Source organism: Onychomys torridus, chromosome 7 (genome assembly GCF_903995425.1).
Source record: "Onychomys torridus chromosome 7, mOncTor1.1, whole genome shotgun sequence".
NCBI lineage: Eukaryota > Metazoa > Chordata > Mammalia > Rodentia > Cricetidae > Onychomys > Onychomys torridus.
In genome coordinates, this window is record NC_050449.1 from 98,823,487 (window position 1) to 98,843,225 (window position 19,739).

Genomic DNA, 19,739 nt, shown 5'->3' on the forward strand with positions numbered 1-19,739 from the left:
CTAGTCTTTGGCAGGTATTATGTGCTCTTAAGCCATCTTTCCAGCCCCTCTGTTGTGTGTTTTAATACTGAGCTACCTGCTTTCTTCCCACCAGAATGGCTCCATACCATTTGCTCATATTTATGAAATACCCAACATACCTGTGGGCCTTGCAGTCCTTCTGGTCCCTGTGCACCTTGAGGCCCTGGGTTTCCTGCTCCCCCCTAATGAAAAAGAGTTTCCAGTGTTAAGATTTTTCTCTGCATGGTTCCCAAGTAGATCATTTGGCTCATCTGTCCTTATACTGACTAGGATCTTATTTTTCCAACTGTCAGGAATGACCTCGAGCATGTTTCTAATTTTCATAAAGATGAGGGTGAGAAGATCAATTGACTCAAACAAACTGTGATAGTTTGAATGAGAATGTTCCACATATGCTCACATATTTGAATGGTTCCCACATGATGGAATTGTTTGGGAAGGATTAGGAGGTATGGCCTTGTTAGAAGAGGTGTGTCACTGAGGGAGGAGCAGGCTTTGAGGTTTCTAGGGCTCACACCAGGCCGCCCCACCCTCTCTTTGCCTGCTGCCTTAGGATCAGGATGAAGCTCTTAGCTACTGCTCAAGCACCATGCTCCCTGCCACGATATCATGGACAGATCTCTGGAAACTGTAAGCAAGTCTCCAATTAAATGAATTCTTTCATAAGCTGTCTTAGTTATGGTGTCTCTTCATAGCAATAGAACAGTAACTATGACACAAGTTTTGTCTGAAAATGCCATGATGATATCAAATATTTTGCATGCTAATTAAAAACAAGTTTAAAAGAAGAAAAACACGGGAGGAATACCTGGAATATATAGCTAATAATGTTAATTTGGATGAAAGATAAGAAGCAGCAAGAATTTCACTTTCTTGCATTCTGTTTCCTGATACACACAACAGCCAGTCAAGGTGTGATGTCTGGGATTGTGTGAGTTCTGCTAGTTTGTCGGGAGGTGTTTTTTGAGGAAGGCTTTGCCATAGTTAGGCTTGTCCCACTTCAGGAAATTGACTGGGGAGATGCTTTTGCTTCCCACTCCTCACTGGAGCTCATGGCCAGGGTTGGACATCCTTACAACATCCTGTCAAATGCTACTTACCTAGAACCATCTACATAGAAGAAATGTCCTCAATACCCTACCACAGAGGACAGGAAGTCAAAAAGAAAACTTACCGAGGGACCCCGGGGTCCCCTCCGGCCTTCCATTCCCTGAAACGTCAAAGGCAAGGCATCAGTCAGTGTATCCAGGCAGACAGAGGGTCCCTGAGGCAAGCCAGTCTCTTCCCTGCTCATAGAGGGTTTCCTGGGGGCCCTGGCAGGGCAGGTTTTCACATTGGGTGTTTTAATCACACACTAACATTTAGGGGATTGATGGGAACCCAATGGAAAATGCACTGCAGCCTTGCCCCAGCGTAGGAGCCTCTGGTGATTATCGAGTGGGCTATTTGGAGGACCGGATCACCCTGAAGAAACTGTTTTCCCTCCCTGCAGACCCACGAAGCACTATGTACACTGTGTGCTGAGTGCAGTGAAATTTCTAGACATGGTGGCACATCATATGGGCCCCATGAAGTTTGGCTCTGGAGGAGTCCTCAGGGAGGAAATGGCTGGTGCTCCTTTGTGTAATGTAGATGCTACTGATTAGGTTCATTACAAAAGGCAAGGCTGGTCCCTCAACTCTGTCTGTACCTCTCCAGGAGGGAGTTCATGTCACCAGTGCAAGCTACAGGGACAGAAAACAGCCAAGAGGGGTGATGCCTCAGGCCCCAGATCCTAACTTACTTTCCCCATTCTACGGCAATAAAATACGCTGACATTATTTTCACTGAGAAAGCCATGGAACACTCTCAACCACCAATTCATAATGTGTTGTGATAACAATTATTTTAACAATTGCATTTATTTTCTTATTATGTAGGAATTATTTCAGAACTGCTTTTTCTCTCAGTTGCCCACCTCCTAAAGTTCCTTGGGATAAATCATTCAACCAACTAGCAGCCCTACCAGGTGTTAGACTTTTATAATACCCTCTAGGAGAAGTTACTCATATTAACTCATCAGCTGTTTGTCTCTGGCTATGACTAGTTGATGCTCTTGACATAGGAAAATAGAGAAGATAAAAAAAATCAGCGAAGGTGGAGGCTCCTGTTGCTATGACTTCATGGTCTGTCTCCATGGAAAAGCCAGGACAGGGGCTAGAGAAGTGTCTTCTCAGTTGAGTGTATGCTGTTCTCGCAGAGGACCCACACCAGGTGGTTCACAACTACCTGTGACTCCAACATCCTCTTCTAGTCCCCATGGGCACCTCGATGCCAGAGCACAGACATACACATGCACACACAGATGAAAAATAAAATAAAAAGGAAAGAAAGGATAAGCTGGTTACAGTGGTGCATGCCTATAATCACATCATTTGAGAGGCCAAGGCACAAAGACCTTGAGTTCAAGACCAGGCTGGTCAACACAATAAGTTCAATGCCAGCCTGAGAAAAAGAGGTAGGAAGAGAAGAAAGGCTGGAAGAAAGACTAATGCTTATTCTGTGTAAGAGCTTCGCACAATATCATCCTTACAGTCAGGACCTTAGGAACAGCACCCTCTCTTGCTTTTAGTTCCATAGCTTTGTGCCTAGGTGGCACAAAGCAATCGCACATTAAACCTCACACAGTGGTTAGGAGCACAGACTCTGAAGTGAGATAGATGATCTGAGCTCAAATCCCAGCTCAGTCACTGACTAGCTATTGTGACCTAAGGAAGTTACCCAAGCCTCCTTGATTTGCTTGTGTAGAATGTGGATATAAAGATAATAATCCACCTGGCAGGCATCTTATGAAGTTTCTCTGAATGAGTATCTGAAGTGATTAGATCAAGACCTGGTACAAAATGGACAATATATTAGAAATACAAATGTTACAAGGACTCTTTGCAAGTGGCCACCAAAAGGCCACGGGCCTGGAATGTGGCCTCCTGAGTGGTTGCCAGTGTGCTGAGCCATTGTTTTAGTAACAGCTGGTGTGATGATCAGTTTTTGGAGGCTGAAGTTCAGTCACACAGGGAGCCCACGCCTGGGTTTGAGTTGTGCTGTTTACAATCCATTATCCACTTAAGATGCTCTGAGCTTGCGACAGAATTCTGGCCTACGTTGGAAACATGGGGGAGAGGCTAGAAGAGCCCCAGATTGCTTGACTATGAACATGAATATGAATGCTGCCTTCTTTAATTCCAAAGATAAGAAGTTACAAAGCAGAGAAATGGGTAAAAGATGAGGTAGGGGTTGAGGTCCTTCTGTCCTTGTAATGATTTAAAAGGCATTGACTAGTGTGTCCAAGGAGTAATCCCAACCCTGCTCCCCAACATCTGTTTTTAAAGCACACGATTTATGTGTCAGTTATAAACCTATTTCAAACTAAAACCCCTTTTCTCTTGAGCCAACAGATATATTTCTCTCTAAATGTGTAACACTTAGCTCATCTTGCTGCTCTGCTGCTTCCCCCAATCACATCTTAATCCTCCCAAGCTGGAAAAGCACAGGCCCAGGCAAGGGCCTTTCCACATTCCAGGCCCATGGCCTTTTGGTGGCCACTTGCAAAGAGTCCTCGTAGCATTTGTATTTCTAATATATCATCCATTTTATGCCAGGTCCTGATCTAATCACTTCAGATACTCATTTAGAGAAACCTCATAAGATGCCTGCCAGGTGGATTATTATCTTTACATCCACATTCTACACAAGAAAATCAAGGAGGCTTGGGTAACTTCCCTAGGTCACAACTTTCCCAGAAGCATGGGGAGCCTAGCCCCTCTGGTTTGTGATCTTTGTCATTCAGGATAAACAAGGGTAAAATGGACCAGGCTGCAGCCTCTCAGGGAAGAGAGCAGGAGACTGCTGCCTTCCAGGGATGAGAACAATCCACTCAGAAAGGAAAGCCAAGTATTTTCATTCCCTCTGAACAAATTAAGGCCAAACCCAGGGCTCTCCACAGGCGTCTCTGTTATCACATTCATGCCAAGTGTGAGCCAGAGGAGCTTTTAATACAAATATCATCTCTAGCCAGGTGTGGTGGGGCACACCTACAAGTCCAGCACACAGGAGGCAGTAGCAGGAGGATTTTTCTGCCAGTTTGAGGCCAGCCTGGTCTACATAGTGAGTTCTAAGCCAGCCTGGTCTATATACATAGTGACTTCCAGGCCAGCCAGGGGTACATAGCAGGAGTCTTCTCCACCCCCCCCCCCCAGAAAAATAAATAAATATCATCTCTATACCAATTCACAAAGGGTAATATGGTTTCTTGGTTGGTCCTTAAAAATTGAAGGAAATCAAATGTTCTTTGGGTGTGGGGGAGAGTTAGGCTTGATATCACATGATGCTATAAGCTACCCTAGAGCCTCCAGACTGCCAATGCATCAGCTCCAATAGCCAGTGTTTGGGAGTTTATTCAGGAAGAAGCCATCTGTGTTCTCCTTCCCTGGTCAATGTGTAAAGAGCATGAGATTACATCTACCCAGTCCATAATATTCTGACCTAGCTCCCAGATGCTAAGCTAGGAGAGGAGACTGTGTATATTCAAGTCATTGGCTCTCTTCAAAGGTATTCGAAAACACATTGAAGGCAGAAAGGCAAAGGCAGATTGGAGCACTGTGTTTCTGAGCCAGGGATGATTTTTGCCTCCTACGCCCACCTGCTATAGACATTAGCAGTATCTGAAAAGACATTTTTGGATGTCACAAATGGGTAAGCAGAAGAGCAGAGTTTGGGGGTGTGGTTAAGCATCTTATGAGGTGCAAGACAGTCCTTCATAAGAAAGACTTGTCAGGTCCAAAAGGTCAGCAGTGTTAAGATTCAGAATGCCTACAAACGTACCAGCCATGGGTGTGCTGTTTCAGTGGCCACAGATGATCCTCAGGCCTCTGTGTCCATCACAAGGGATAAGGAGGGGAACAGGTGTCTGGGAGATACTTACCCTGCTTCCTCTGGAGCTAGGACTGCCTTGTGTCCCCTTCCACCCAGTTCTCCCCTAGAAACACAACAATTCCCCCAAATCAGAAGTCAGAAGTCAGTTATAAGTCCTGGGGATGTTATCAACACAAGACATCACCTGCTCTCAAGACAGCAGAATGAGGGAGCCATGCTGGGGTCATTCTGTATAGTGATACTGTTGGTGAGATGGCCACACAGGACAGGGCTAACAATCAGGACAGGGAGCAACATACCACAAATAACTGGTAACAAATGAAATATAATGCCACTTCCTTGAAAATTAATAATTCCCCCCAAAGTATAGCCTGTTTCAGACATGCCTTATTTTCTTTTAAGTATAGATGACTTGGAGAGTGTTTGTTCATACACCATGTTAAACTTACTTAGCTAAAAAATGGAATTAGTCAACTTATCTATGTAACATAAACCGAATTACTTGTGTTCCTCGATCTCCTTTGCTGCCCTTCTGGCCTTTGATGGTGCTGTCTCGTCCTGGGTTACCCTAGGAGATGATTTCAGAAATGTTTTAGAACCCAGAAACATCAGAGTGAGGGAGCTCATTCATTGGGTTGGACACAGAGCTTTGCTATAGATCCCAGGCTGGTCTCGAACTCAAGGGGATCTTGCCTCAGCGTCTGAGTTCTAGGGTTGCACGTGTGTGCCCTCAGCGTTTTCTCTTTCTTCCTTGTGTGGTGCACGGGATTAAACATGGGCTATCACTGACAGAGATTTTTGAGATGGAGGTCTCACAGAGTTTCTCAGGGTACCTGAGACCCTCCTATTTCAGCAACCTGAATAATCAGAATTACAAGCCTGTACCACCTCTCTCTCTCTCTCTCTCTCTCTCTCTCTCTCTCTCTCTCTCTCTCTCGTAATGGTATAATAAAAAAGTGTTAGGCTTCAGAAGTTCTCAACCTGTGAGTCTCGACCCCTTTGGCAAACCTTTATCTCTAAAAATATTTATATTACATTTCATAACAGTAGCAAAATTACAGTTATGAAATAGCAATGAAAATAATTTTGTGTTTGGAGGAGTCACCACCACATGAGGAAGTGTATTAAAGGGCCACAGCATTTGGACCCTTTGGTTGAGAACTACTGGGCTAACGCAAGCTAAGAGATGAAGTGTAAGAAAAATCTCCAACTCGGAAACTCTTAAAGATAACCTTTGCCCCAATTTGAAGGCAACTTGGTGACTCACAGTATTCTAAGGGTGCCTGCTGGGCAATGACTTCCTCTACAGTGTGGCTTCTGTGAAGCACTGGCCATCCCCTCAGACATAAATGAAAGTGTCCTGTAATTGAGTCTGAGAGAGAGAATCTCACAGGGATGCAGCTCAGTGGTGAGTGCTTGCCTAGCAGGTGCAGGGACCTGGGTTTGCGTCCCAATGCTGTTAAACCAACAAACAAGCATGAAATAAATCACCGAGCTCTGGGACGCAAGATTGGAAATCTGACAAACGAAGTGGAGGAAGTTTTTGCCAGAGCACACTGTGAGAACTCACATGATGGAGCTTTAGATCCCCTTTCTGGGCCTTTCAAATAAACAGTCCATATCAGATTTGGACAGATTTTCCCCAAATAAGAAAGCCCTCAGTAACAAATGCCTACTGTCTCAGCTCTCTAGGCCAACACTTGCCTCTGCTTCAGTGGGAGTCACAAAGGAGAATGAGAGCAGAATTTTGCTGGGATGAAATTCAGACTTAATTAGGGTCTATAACTTACGGGGTCCCCTGGGAAGCCCTTCTCTCCATCTTCTCCAGGGGCACCTCTGGAACCTGGGCTGCCCTGAAAATAGGTAGACAGACAGACAGACAGATAGACAAGTAAATAAATAAGATGAGCCTCTGTGTTATCCTGTAGGTGGCTTTTATAATGGCTTTAATGACAAGCAGTGGGTAGCCAATCAGATAAAGTATTTCATGTTTCCCTCAGGTTCTCTTAGACTCCCCAAGTTTGAGGTTAAGCCATAGTCAGGCTAAGAAACAAGAAACCTTCTCATGGTCTAGCATAGAGCTGTCCAATGGGTCTTTCGGCAGTTGGGGAAAGCTCCATGGCAGTGGGGAGAGTTCCATGGTGGCCACTAACCATCTTTGGCTATGCAACACTTGGAATGTGTTTAGTGAAATGGAAGGGTGGAATTTTTCACTTCAGAGAATTTAAGCAATCACTTATGGACACTGGCTGTCCTAATTGGATGCTCTAGACAGTTTAGCACTTCTGACCTCCCCAGCGGTTTTCAGCTGTCACCTCAAACAACTTTCCAGTGAAATTTTCCCAGGCTACGGTCCCTGGAGGCATTTTGACTGATACCCCCATTTCTTGTTTTCCTATGTTGGGAGAGCATACGTCCGTGAGCCAGGGTTACAGTGGGACAAGAGAGCTTTCTAGGGAGCAACACTAAGATAGGCCTCACTCTACATAACCTGAGGGTGACTTCTTGTACCCACATGCCCACTTGCCCTATCCAAGGCTGGCTCCTGCATACCCATAATAAGTCATGTGTCTGCTCTTTGTGACTATTTTACTTGAAGGTTTCATCCAATTTCACTTCGATTACAAGGACCCTCCCCTCCCCTTCCTTATATCCATGTCAACTCCAACAGTTCCTGTACTACTTCCAAATAATATTTCTAAAACACAAATTTGGTTGCCAAATTTGGTTGTCTTCCCCTTAAACCCTTCCCAAGCCATGCACGCACGCATACATGCACGCGCGCACACGCACACACACACACACACACACACACACACACAGCCTAATGACTTGTTGCACTCTCCTCCCTTTTATTGAAATCCATCTTCCTCCACCTGAGCTCTGCTCCTTCCAGGAAGAGCAACTGCCAGCGGATCCCTGTTTCAGGTACTTGCTTACCCTCTGTCTAGAATGTTCTTCCACATCCGCGCCTTGCTAACTGCAATTCATTTCTGGTTTCAAGAAGACTCCCTGGACACCCCCACCTCCAAGCTGACTGGGAGTCAGAAGGACCCCAAGTGGCCCCAGACATTTCTGGGTACCATGCAATCCTTGAACACGAGGATTACAGTGGTCCACTCCAATCTCTGACTCCTTGACAAATAATTCAGTGTCTGGTATGTTATAGATGTTCAAAAATATTTGATAAATAAATAAGTAGATCTGTTGGGATGAGTTTATAATAAGCAAACTATTTCACTATGATTTATAACTCCAAGGCCCCCAAATAACTTTTTCATTCTTTTTGTTTTTGATGTCAGGAAAGAGAACAAAGGATAATAATGGCCAAACATACTTATCTACAGACTTCTGGAAAATGTAACCACAGAAAGACCTCACACAGTGAGTTTTTCTAGCTGGAAATTCTTGAATATTCCATAGGCGTTGTGGTAGTTAGAATGAGAATCTCAGCACTCTAGAGGCTCATATATTTGAACTTTGCCCCCACCCCTGTTGGTGGGGCTATTGGGAAGGCTGGGGAACCTTTAGTCTAACCCTATTTCCCATTCACTCTCTCGTTCCTATACATCCATAAAATTTGATCAGCCAGTCTCCCGCTCTGCTGCCATGCCATGTCTTCCCCACCATGAGGACTTTATCCATTTGAAACCGTGAGCTAAAACAAAGCCTTTCTTAAGTTACTTTTGTCCAAGGATTTTTGTCACAACAACAGAAAAGGCACTAATGTGTCCCATGTGTCTCAAACCAAAGAGTGGTGTCTGTTTGCTGGCTGTAGGCTTTCCTTGCAGGATTGGGATGGTTAATTTTATCAACTTGAGTTTAAGAAACACTCAGGACACAAAAGAGACACACCTTTGGGTATGTCTGTGACGGTTGCCCCCAATCCCAAAAAGTTTGTGCTAAGGAGGGAAGACCCACCCTGACTGTGGGTTGCACCATCCCATGGACTGAGGTCCTTTACTGAATCAAAAGGAGGCAGGAATGAAGGACTGAGCACTGGCCACCCCCCTTCTCTGTTTTCTGGCCAGTACTGTGGACCAAGACTCTAACTGCCATGCTTTCCCCATGAAAACAGACTGTATTCCTCTGAATTGTTAGCAGAAATAAACATTCTCTCCCTTAAGCTGCTTTCTGGGTATCTGGGAGGCATCAGGCATTTGACCAGAAGAAAGGTAACAAAACTGTGGTGAAGTCAGTTGTCAATCTTATCCCCAACTGCAAGCACAGCAAACAGGGCTGGATCTGTCATGGGGGACTACTTGATTACCAGAAAGAGTTACCTGAGAGCCAAGGTCACCTTTTTCTCCCTTTACCCCACGAAATCCATTAAATCCCTAAACAAACATAAAATAAAACCTCATTTAGAAAAATCAACCTCATAATGGCTTCACAATAACTCAAAAAGAGGAGACAGATAGCTTACGTCTTCTCCATCCAGTCCATCAAGCCCATGCTCTCCGTGTTCTCCCTGAGGGACAAGAGACAGCAGTCAGGTACGGCTGGTAACTGAAGCAGTCAGGGAGACCAAACTTGACTGGAAAATAAATACAGTACCTGAGCTCCAGCAAATCCTTTGACTCCCTGCAAAAGATTAAACGTCTGGGGTCAAAGGCAGAATGGGGAGTCTAATTCTGAAGCAGGGAGGGGCCTCCCTTGAGAGCATTGTCTCACTTTATCTCTTTAATTGCTTCTGGCTACATACCCATATAAAGGTTATGGGTAGAACTAAGTGAATGTCCAAGGCTCATCTGCAGACAGAGGAACTAGTATGTGTAATGGGGAAAAGAGGTGATGAAACAGAGGACGGAAGACGTCACTGGGCCAGGAAGGTGTCACAGGGGAGTGAGAACAATGAGCTAGGAGAAGCTTACCTTCTGGCCTCGAGTCCCTGGGCACCCCATGATCCCTCTATCTCCTTGAGGTCCAATTTCTCCTCGTCTTCCCTAGAAGGAACCCAGACATGTCTCCAAAGTGATACTTTGCAGGAAGCTGTTAGCAGTTTGCTTTTGGAACACTGAGCTACAGCCTGTGGCATCCTGACTTCAGGCAAAGCAATTCCTCCTTTGCACTCACTGGACTGCCTCCTACCCATCTTCACCTCCACCTCCCAACCTGATCCCTGTGTTCACACACTTTCCCTGTCAGCCTTTAGCTATACTGAGACTCCCTCCCCTGCCACAGTCCCCCCTCCCCTTTACATACCCCCTATGCTCACAGTTTCCTTCAGCCTTAGGGTTCCCTCACAAATGGGTCGACTGTGAGCTCAATCACTTTACCCCTCCCCATCAGAGAGAGAGGCCACTTTGCCTCCTAGCCATAATACCAATTGCTCAGTGACCCCATGATATCATGCCCAGGGCCCTGATGCCACCCTGGGGAAGTCAGCCCTGCTGACACAGAAAAGCCATTCAGTGCCCAGGGCTAAGGCTGAGCAGAAACAGATGGGAAGACACACTACTGCGAGAACAGAGTACAAAGGCAGAAGCTCTTGTCCTGGGGCTGGGGAGCGATCAGTTGGGAGTGTGCTTTCTGGGTGAGAGTAAGGATCTAAGTTTGATCCGGAATCCACATTTTAAAAAATCCAAGAATGGTGGTATGTGTTTAATTCTAGCTCCAGGGTAGGGTTAGGGGACAGGTGGAACCCTGCAGCTCTTGAGGGCTGGCCAGCCTTATCCAAGTCAGTGAACTCCAGGTCAATGGGGGACCCTGTCTTAAAAAAAAAAAAAAGTGGATCGCTCCTGAGAAACAACAGCTGAGGTTGACCTCTGGCTTCCATATGCGCGCGCGCACACACACACAGCTGTTCTTCACAATAAAGGTCTGTCCAAAGTCAGACTGTCCACACAGGAAAAGCATTCCAGGTCAATGTGTCTTGTCAAACCTGACTCTCCAAAGAAATATTTAGAAACAGCCAACAGCCAGAGTTAAATGCATGAGGAAAAAATCATCATGCCCTTCTTGGGTGTGGGGCCCTACTGTTTCTGGGACCATCATGTGAGGAATTATGTAGATTAAGTCATCTTCTAGGTATGCCTGTAAGGGACGGTCTTGATTAGGGTAATTGAAGGAAATAAATAAATAAATAAATAAATAAATAAATAAATAAATAAATAGATGTGGGTTGTACCATTCCATGGACTTGGGTCCTGGACTACATAAAAAGGAAAAAGAGATCATCTAAAGAGGAAAAAGCTATCTGGAGGGGGGCTATCTGGAGAGAGGCTATCTGAAGAGAGAGGCTATCTGGAGAGGGGGCATTTGGAGAGGAAGGGCCTGAGCAGGGAACTCAGTCTTCTCTACTTGCTGACCCTAGATACAAAGCAACCAGATGTCTCGGGCTCCGGCCCCCGCGGTTTACACATGGTGATGAACCACTCCCTTGAATCATCAGCCAACACAAACCCTTCCTCTCTTAATATGCTTTTGTCTGGTGTCTTTTCAGAAGGAGAAGAAAAACTGCTTCCCTGTGAGGGAGGGGACTTGCAAGCCTCCTTTCCCTGTCTCTGAAGATCAGGCCCCACAGGCCCAAGGTGCTGCCCATGCTCACTGGTGGCTAAGAGAACCTTAGACTTCACAATTTCCCATGGCCTGGGCTTTCAGCCAGCTACAGACCCTCAGCAAGGCAGAGGGGTGACTCACCACACACAAGGGCATGCTTACACAGGCTTGGTAGTGCTTGGGACCCCACTAAGGGTACAAAGTGAGCCACTTAGTATACGCCCTTAGTGGTCCTTTTAAAATAAGCAAAGTCAGCCTTGGGACCTAGAAGAATTATCAAGAAGTTAAAATATCCTGGTCAAGGCCTCACTCATAGGTCACTCCTTGGAAGTCTCATTCCAGAGTTAAAGCCTTTAAGCGTTATAAACATTATGAACTGAATACTCCCCATGCCTAGAGAAGCCACCCAAGGGGCTCCAGTCCCTCCACCTTCTGCTCCTAAGGGTGATGGGCCAAGCAAGGGTGCTGGTTTCAGAGTCAAATATTGAGGATTCCAATCCTCTGGGCAGCATTTAATCATGAAGTCATGCTCTGGGGTAGTCTTACCCACTTCCTCTGCATGAAAGAACCATCCTCCAGTTCTGGCCTAGAGCCAGGAACAGAGCACTGTGCCTAAAAGGAGCTCCCCAGTACCTAAGCTGCTACATCCTGCTTAGAGACACTGAGAATTCCAGACCCTCAACATGGATTTAAAAACAAGACAACAGCATGGAAGCAGTCGCTGGTACAGGAGCCGCTGATGTCCACAGCTTGGAGTCAGTAAAGGAAAGAGAAAAGCAGCTCTTTTTTTAAAAGAAAGTAACACACACAAACGTCCTCTACCCCATAAATATTTTCACAACAAAGAAAATCAGCAAGTAGTTGTATGAGGGAGGAAGTCCTAACTTACAGGGTCTCCATCTTCTCCTCTGTATCCTCTGCTGCCTTTCAGACCGGAAGAACCCTAGGAGGCAAAGAGAGAGGCACATTTAATCATCACCCATCAGTTCAACTCATGAAGTCATCAGGCATTCCTACCCAGGCCCTGCCTTGACTGTTGGGTGGGCCTTGTGCCAATACAGCCAGCCATGAGTAGGGAGAATCCAGCACTTGCAGCTGACTTTGGACTTATCTCTGGAGCCCCTTTGCAGAAGGGCATCCTCCTAGTGATGTTGGAGACTGATCGGGGAATCCTCTGGTGGATGAGGGGACACTCCCATATCTGAGGAGTTTACAGGAAGCTGTGAGTACCATTTTTAATATGTATTTTTATTATCTTAACTGTATATATGTGCTAGCTGGATTTAGGTAAACTTGACACAAGCTAGAATCTTTGGAGAGGAGAGAGCCTTCATAAGACTGGGTTGTATGCAAGCCTAGAGGGCATTTTCTTAATTAACAATTGATAAGGAAGGGAACTGATAGCCCATTGGGCTGGTGCCACAATGGGCTGGTGGTCCTGGGTTTTATAAGAAAGTAGGCTGAGCAAGCCATGAGAAGCAAGCCAGTAAGCAGCATTCTTCCACAGCCTCTGCATCAGCTCCTGCCTCCAGGTTCCTGCCCTGACTTCCTTCAGTGATGACAGTGATGTGGAAGCGTAAGCCAAACAAACTCTTTCCTTGCCAAGTTGCTTTCCATCATGATGTTTCATCACAGCAATAGTAACTGAAAGACTCTGTGTGTGTGTGTGTGTGTGTGTGTGTGTGTGTGTGTGTCTGTTCTGTGTTTGCGTGTCTGTGTGTGTACATGAGTGCAGGTACATGTGAAGTCCAGAGGAGGGCGCATGATCCCTTGGAGCTGGAGTTACAGATAGTTGTTAGCATCTTGATATGGGTGCTGGGAATTGAACTCAGATACTCTGGCAAGCCCTGAGCCATCTCTCCAGTTCCATCATTGACAAATCAAAAACACTTACAAAGGGCCTATTTGACTTTCTTCTGTTTTTCCAAGAGCAATATTTAAACCAAGTCACTTTCTCTGAGCCATAGTTTAGCTGCTTCTGCTTCGTAACTTAACTTGTAACTAAGATCTCACTGAGGTTTGCTTTCTCCACCATCTAACACAGATCCTTGCTGAGCCCCTGGAGCACAATTCTATTGATATGCAAGGAGAGAGTTCAATAAATGGGATATCACAATTCAGCAAAAACATTCTGTGTAAGTTATCCTTCCACAGTGATAGACAAAGCAGAAATCATCAGCAAGTATTATAATCGATCTGTTTGGGACTAAAGAGGAGACTCAGTGGGTGAACACGTTTGCTGCCCAGCCTGATGACCTCTTTTCGATCCCCAGAACTCACAGGGTGGAAGGGAAAAGCTGACTCCTGTAAGTTGTCCTCTGACCTCCACAGGTGCACCATGGCACAGTCATGCCCACCCCCAAATAATTAACTTAAGTCCTTTTGAAATATTCAGGGAAGAAAATGCAGTGTAAAATTGTTAAGATGAAAATAAATACATTTATTACAAAAAGTCATTTCACCATGATATCTAATATCCATCTGAAAATGCATATAAAATTAATACAATATAAATGCACAGTTTAATTGTTATAAAGTGAGCTTTGTGCAATAATCATATGACATTTGTGCAGTTATCACCTAGGGCCAAGAACTGGAACATTGCCAGTCCCAGACACTGGGCCACCCCATCACATTCACCCAGAATCCACTACCCAGCCCACCTCAGGAGTGCACTGTTAACACTTAGGACAATACTTCCTGGCCTTTAAAGGTACCTCACTGCTTGTATTCACAGACAGTACAGCTTCATTTTAATAAATGGAATCCTACCTATATAGTCTCCTGCTTTGTCTTGTCTACTTTCTCTGGTCATTACTATGTGGGTAAAAATTCATTCATGTTTTTTAATGAATGTAGTTCATTTGTTTGCATTGGTGCAGTCTTTCATTGAAAATGCCATGATGTATTTCCCATTCTATTGCTGTATAATTGATCTTCTATAATTTGTTCTTTTATTTTGTAATTTGATCTCATTTATGGTGGAAAAACAACAACTCTCTCCATTATTTTAACACCTTTCAAACCATCTAAAGCAGATTTAGAAAGTGTAAATTGAAAACCCAAAAGCAACCTCACTAGGGATACAGGAGCTATTCTCGGTGACAATGTCAGAAGTAAGCCCTTCTGAACCTGCTCCTATGCTGTGGAAGTTACACAAGACGCCCAAGGCAATTACATTATATGGAGCAAAGGTTGCAAATTCAACTATTCAATTTCAGCCTCAGCCACGACAAAGCAAGGCACATAAGAGAAAACAGGATCACAATCAAATGGCACCTTTGAGGCTTGGAGTCCCCGGGTTCCATGAGGTCCTGGAATCCCTGGACATTTACAAAATGTGCAGCAACAAGCCCTCTCTGCGATGTTTCCCTAGAGAGAGAGGGGGGAAAATAGCAAAGGGAGGTGAGCGACAACCATTGGGGATTTTCTTACATAAGAACCCTATTCAGACACATCATAAACCATCTGCAAGCCCAGGCTCTGCCTTTGGTGGGGAGGCAAGCAATAAGAGAGCTTTATGACTTGAACTGCAGAGAGAGCACCAGGCCAACAGATTGTGTGGGCAGTCTCCCCTCTCAAAAGGAAACAACCTCAATTAATAGAAAGGACAACAAGTGCATACATGGCCACAAGCCAAGTTGACTTGAGACATATTGATTCCTAGTTGACAATCTCTTGGAATGTCTATTGGATTAAATTTTTGGGAGCTTTTTAATAACATTGGGGGCTGGTTTATCTTTCAATTCCCTTTACATTCATTCAGCAATATGACAATGAATGGAAGGACAGAAAAAAAAAATATGTTTTGAATGCAAATCAAAACCTTAGTGCTGCAGGAAGCTCAGGTGTCAAAGGTAGGCAGATCACTCTGAGTTGAGGCCAGCCTGATCTACATAGAACATTCCAGGCCATTCAGGGATGCACACAGTGAGATTCTGTCTCAGATAGATGATAGATAGATAGATAGATAGATAGATAGATAGATAGATAGATAGATAGGTAGATAGATAGGTAGATAGGTAGATAGATAGACAGATAGACAGATAGACAGATAGACAGACAGACAGATGATAGATGGGTGGATGGATAAAAGTCTTTAGTATTATACTACCTCATACATGGTCGGATGGCTACTACCCAAGAAAGAAAGGAGTGAGGGAATAGGGGAAGGGAACAGAAAGGAAAAGGGGAAGAAAGTAGGAAGGAAGAGAAGTGTGGTAGTTTGAATGTATTTGGCCCCCATAAGCTCATAGAGGGTGACACTATTAGGAGATGTGGCTTTGTTGGAATGGATGTGGCCTTGTTAGAGGAAGTGTGTCACTGTGGCAGTGGGCTTTGAGGTTTCTTTATGCTCAGGGTACTACCCAGTGAGTCAGTCGACTTTCTGTTGCCTATCTATAAATATGGAAGGACTCTCAGCTCCAGCTATGCTCCCCATCATGCTCCCCTCCATGCTGATAATTGACTGAACCTCTGAAACTGTAAGTGAGATCCCTCAATTAACTGTTTTCCTTATACGAGTTGCCATGGTCATGGTGTCTCTTCTCAGCAATTAAAACCCTGACTAATATAGGAGAAAACTAAACACATCAAGTGTCCAGGAAGATGTGGAGAAAACAGACCTTGAATGGCATGGAAAACAGTAGATGTGTACCTCAAAGCACTAAAAACAGAATTATCATATTCCATAATCCCACTTGTGGATACACAAAAGAACTGGATATAGGATCTTGAAGAGATGTTTGCTCATGTGTGTTTATCATAGTGTTATTTATGGTAAGTATTACATGTTAAGCACAGTATTATTCATGCTAAGAAGTAGAAGTGACCTTAAATATCAGTTCAGAAATGACTGGATAAAGGCAGTATAGCAAAGAAGGGAATACTGTCACATGCTACAATGTGGATGAGCCTTTAGGACATTACACTAAGCCAGTCACAAACAGACAGACACTGCATGATGCCAACATAATGAATCTTAAATACAAAAACTTTTAGGTACAGGAAGTCGAATTAGGGGAATTTAGGTACAGGAAGTCTACTGGACAGCAATGTGCACATTAGCTAGTGTGCTAGTCAACCTTGATTGTCAATTTGATAAGATTTATCATCATCATGGCAACAAACCTCTGGCATGTCTGAGGGATTTTCTAGATTAGATTAATTGAGGTGGGACATGATGGAATAATCCTCTGTACACTGTGTAAATTATGCTGTGATTGGTTTAATAAAGAAGCTGACTGGCTAATAGCTGGACAAGATAAGGTTATGTGGGAAAACCAGACTAAGGACTCTGGGAAGAAGGGCAGAGTTAGAGGAGTGGCCAGGAAGTGCAAGATAGAAGAGAGGTAATGCCACATGACAGAATGTAGATTAATATAAATGGGTTAATTTAAGTTGTAAGAGCTAGTTAGTAATAAGCCTGAGCTATCTGCCGAGCATTTGTAATTAATATTGAGTCTCCATGTTTGTTATTTGGGAACTGGTGGATGGGAAAGAAAAGTCCGCCTACAGTGGGAAGACCCACACTGAACACAGGCTATTGCACACCATTCCACAGGCTGGATAAAAAGGAGGAATTGAAATAGAGCAGCATCCACCCTTTGCTTCCTGGCTGTAGATGTGGTGTGACCAGCTGCCTAAAGCTCCTGCTGCCTGATTTCTCCACCACAATGGGCTGTATCCTCCAACTGCAAGCCCAAGCAAACCCTTCCGGCCTTAAGGTACTTTTGTCAGACAAGTAACTAATACAACCATATACTACATACTTCAAATTGTTGCAGTGATAAATATTACATTTTAACCATAATAGCAAACCTCAAATGTTTTAAAAAACAACAACAATTTAGTTTTACTAATAACCAAAGACATGTCAGTTACAATGCTGGACAACACTGGGGAAACTATGGTTGATGTTATGGTCTTTTGCATGTTTTAACATCCTAAATGCCATGTCTTTAACTGAATGACACAAACAGCAGCAGTCTTTGGGAACACCAGAATTCCAGCTTGGTTCTTGTGGCACTTGAGGTAAATTGACAACTCACCAGATACTGTGAAAGCGTCTTGCCCAGGTCTGTCATTCCAATGGTCAGGTGAGTCCTGTAGTCAAATCCTTTTCCAAATTCAAAGCTGGAAAACTCATCCTGAGCTAATGCATTAAGGGACACCACCAACAGAGCATCAAGTCCTATTTAATAAAAATAGCACAGGTGAAACCAAAGGGTTTGTCCAACAAAAGAAACTCTGCTCTGCAAATGTCATTCAAAGAACCAGAAAACAGAAAAGGCAAACATCAGAGGAAGCAGAATTCTCAACATACAAACACTCAGCAGATTCACCTGCATTTCTGAAAACACATTAGACACTGGTCTCTGGCTTTAGCATGAAATTCCCCCAAGGAAAAACATCCCAGATAAACTATTGACAAATCAGCTGAAAATGTTGTGGAATATTAGTTTAAGATGTGTTATGTTCATTTATGCTGTGGAATATGTGTTGAATGGTGCAAATTTATGTTGCATTCTTTTATGTTGCATTTGTTTAACTCTGTAAAGCTGTGTTACTTTTCCTGGTTAAAGGCCTGATTGGTCTAATAAAGAGCTGAATGGTCAATAGCAAGGCAGGAGAGAGGAATAGGTGGGGCTGGTGGGCAGAGAATAAATAGAAGGAGAAATCTGAAGTGAGAGCAAGGAGCAAGAAAAGGAGGAGAGGAGGATGCCAGGGGCCAGCCACAGAGTAAGAAGGAAAGAAAGATATATAGAATAAAGAAAGATAAAAAGCCCAGAGGCAAAATGTAGTTAAAGAGAAACAGGATAATTTAAGAAAAGCTGGGTAGAAACAAGCCAAGCTAAGGCCAAGCATTCAAAAGTAAGAATAAGTCTCCCTGTAAAGAATCCAGCTATAGGAAACACCAGCAGAAAGCAGTGCTCAACAGCTCACACCCATTCTGTTGCAACTCTTGGGCATTCAAATGTGATTTCTAAGAAATGCATTGTTTATCTTTGGAGTGGGGTTTTGAATTTTCTGGAATTCATATTTTTTTGTTTTTGATGTGTTTGAGATAGGGTTTCTCTGTGTAGTTTTAAAGTCTGTCCTGAATCTCACTCTATAGACCAGGCTAACCTCAAACTCACAGAGATCTTCTGCCTGGCTCTGTCTCCCAAGTGCTGGGATTAAAGGCATACACCACCACCACCTGGCTTTGGAATACATATTAACAACAGTTCTCCTACAGGAACCCAGAGTCTGGGTGAGTCCTATCACAGACGAATGCATTATTTCATTCACTCATTCACTGATTCATTAATTCGTCCACTAGCTGGTTGACTCACCCATCTTGTCATTAAGCAAGCATTTCTTTCTTAGGAGCTTGTTGTATACCAATTGTTGTACCAGGATGACAAGACAAGTGGGTCAAGCACATTCCTTCCTGTGTCAGAGGTCATGGTCTGATGGACAAGATGGACAGAGTCTCATGGGAGAGAGCATCAGGCAGCAATGAAAGCCTTGCTTGAGGTAATGCTCCTGACAGTCCCAGGGGACTATGAGAGGACAGTCCCGGGGGAACACGGGAAGATTCTTAGAGAAAGTACTAGCTAAGCTGACTCTGAAGAGGAACAGAAGTTGGTTAAGGGAAAGAACAAGATGGAAGAACAGAGGACTGAGAATGGAGGGATGTGTGCAGAGGTCTAATGAAGAACAGAAGGAATGGGAGTGTCAACACCTTGAAGAAGGAAGTTCTGTGTGCCGGAACACCAAGCAGGAGGAGGGAGCTCAGCCTGGAGCCGGAGCAAAGGCAGGATTCTGCTGTCTCGGCTGTCATAGCAAGGAAGTTGATACACAACCCAAGGACCATGAGAAGGAGCTGAAAGGATCAAAGCAAGGAAGATGGCACCATCCAGCAAAGAAGCAGGAAACTTTGTGACTCCACAAGGGTCGTCTGTGAAAACTGAATCTCAATAGCCAGTCTGGGGCTCCTTCACAGCAGTTTTAGAAGATGTGTCCTATTGTACAGTTAATGGACTTTTTTTTCTTTCTGAAGAGTCCTCTCACCTTCTCCATCTCACCTTAGGCTCAGTCCAAAACTGGTGGATACAGATGTAGGGTGAAAAGTGCTTGCGCTAACCCACATTGCTACCTTTCACATGGATAGCCAGAAACAGAGAAAGACATCTTAAGTTAGACACCCTGGAAGCAGAATCAGAGAGGGGGAAATGTGTGTGTGTGTGTGTGTGTGTGTGTGTGTGTGTGTGTGTGTGTGCGTGTGCGTGTGCGTGTGCGTGTGTGTGTGTGTGTGTGTG

At 44.3% G+C, this 19,739-nt stretch overlaps 1 protein-coding gene across 1 annotated transcript in view; it reads right to left on the reverse strand.

Moving 5' to 3' along the window:
* The window catches only part of Col6a5 (collagen type VI alpha 5 chain), a 93,617-nt gene that overhangs the window by 51,438 nt on the left and 22,440 nt on the right, over positions 1–19,739 (reverse strand). Inside the window, exons 10-21 of the mRNA XM_036194045.1 lie at positions 17,484–17,626; positions 14,713–14,805; positions 12,323–12,376; positions 9,807–9,878; positions 9,490–9,516; positions 9,359–9,403; positions 9,216–9,269; positions 6,723–6,785; positions 5,435–5,500; positions 4,982–5,035; positions 1,196–1,231; positions 141–203 (exon numbers count right to left, since the gene is read on the reverse strand). Coding sequence (XP_036049938.1) covers positions 141–203; positions 1,196–1,231; positions 4,982–5,035; positions 5,435–5,500; positions 6,723–6,785; positions 9,216–9,269; positions 9,359–9,403; positions 9,490–9,516; positions 9,807–9,878; positions 12,323–12,376; positions 14,713–14,805; positions 17,484–17,626 — 770 coding nt within the window. The remainder of the gene's footprint in view (positions 1–140; positions 204–1,195; positions 1,232–4,981; positions 5,036–5,434; positions 5,501–6,722; positions 6,786–9,215; positions 9,270–9,358; positions 9,404–9,489; positions 9,517–9,806; positions 9,879–12,322; positions 12,377–14,712; positions 14,806–17,483; positions 17,627–19,739) is intronic.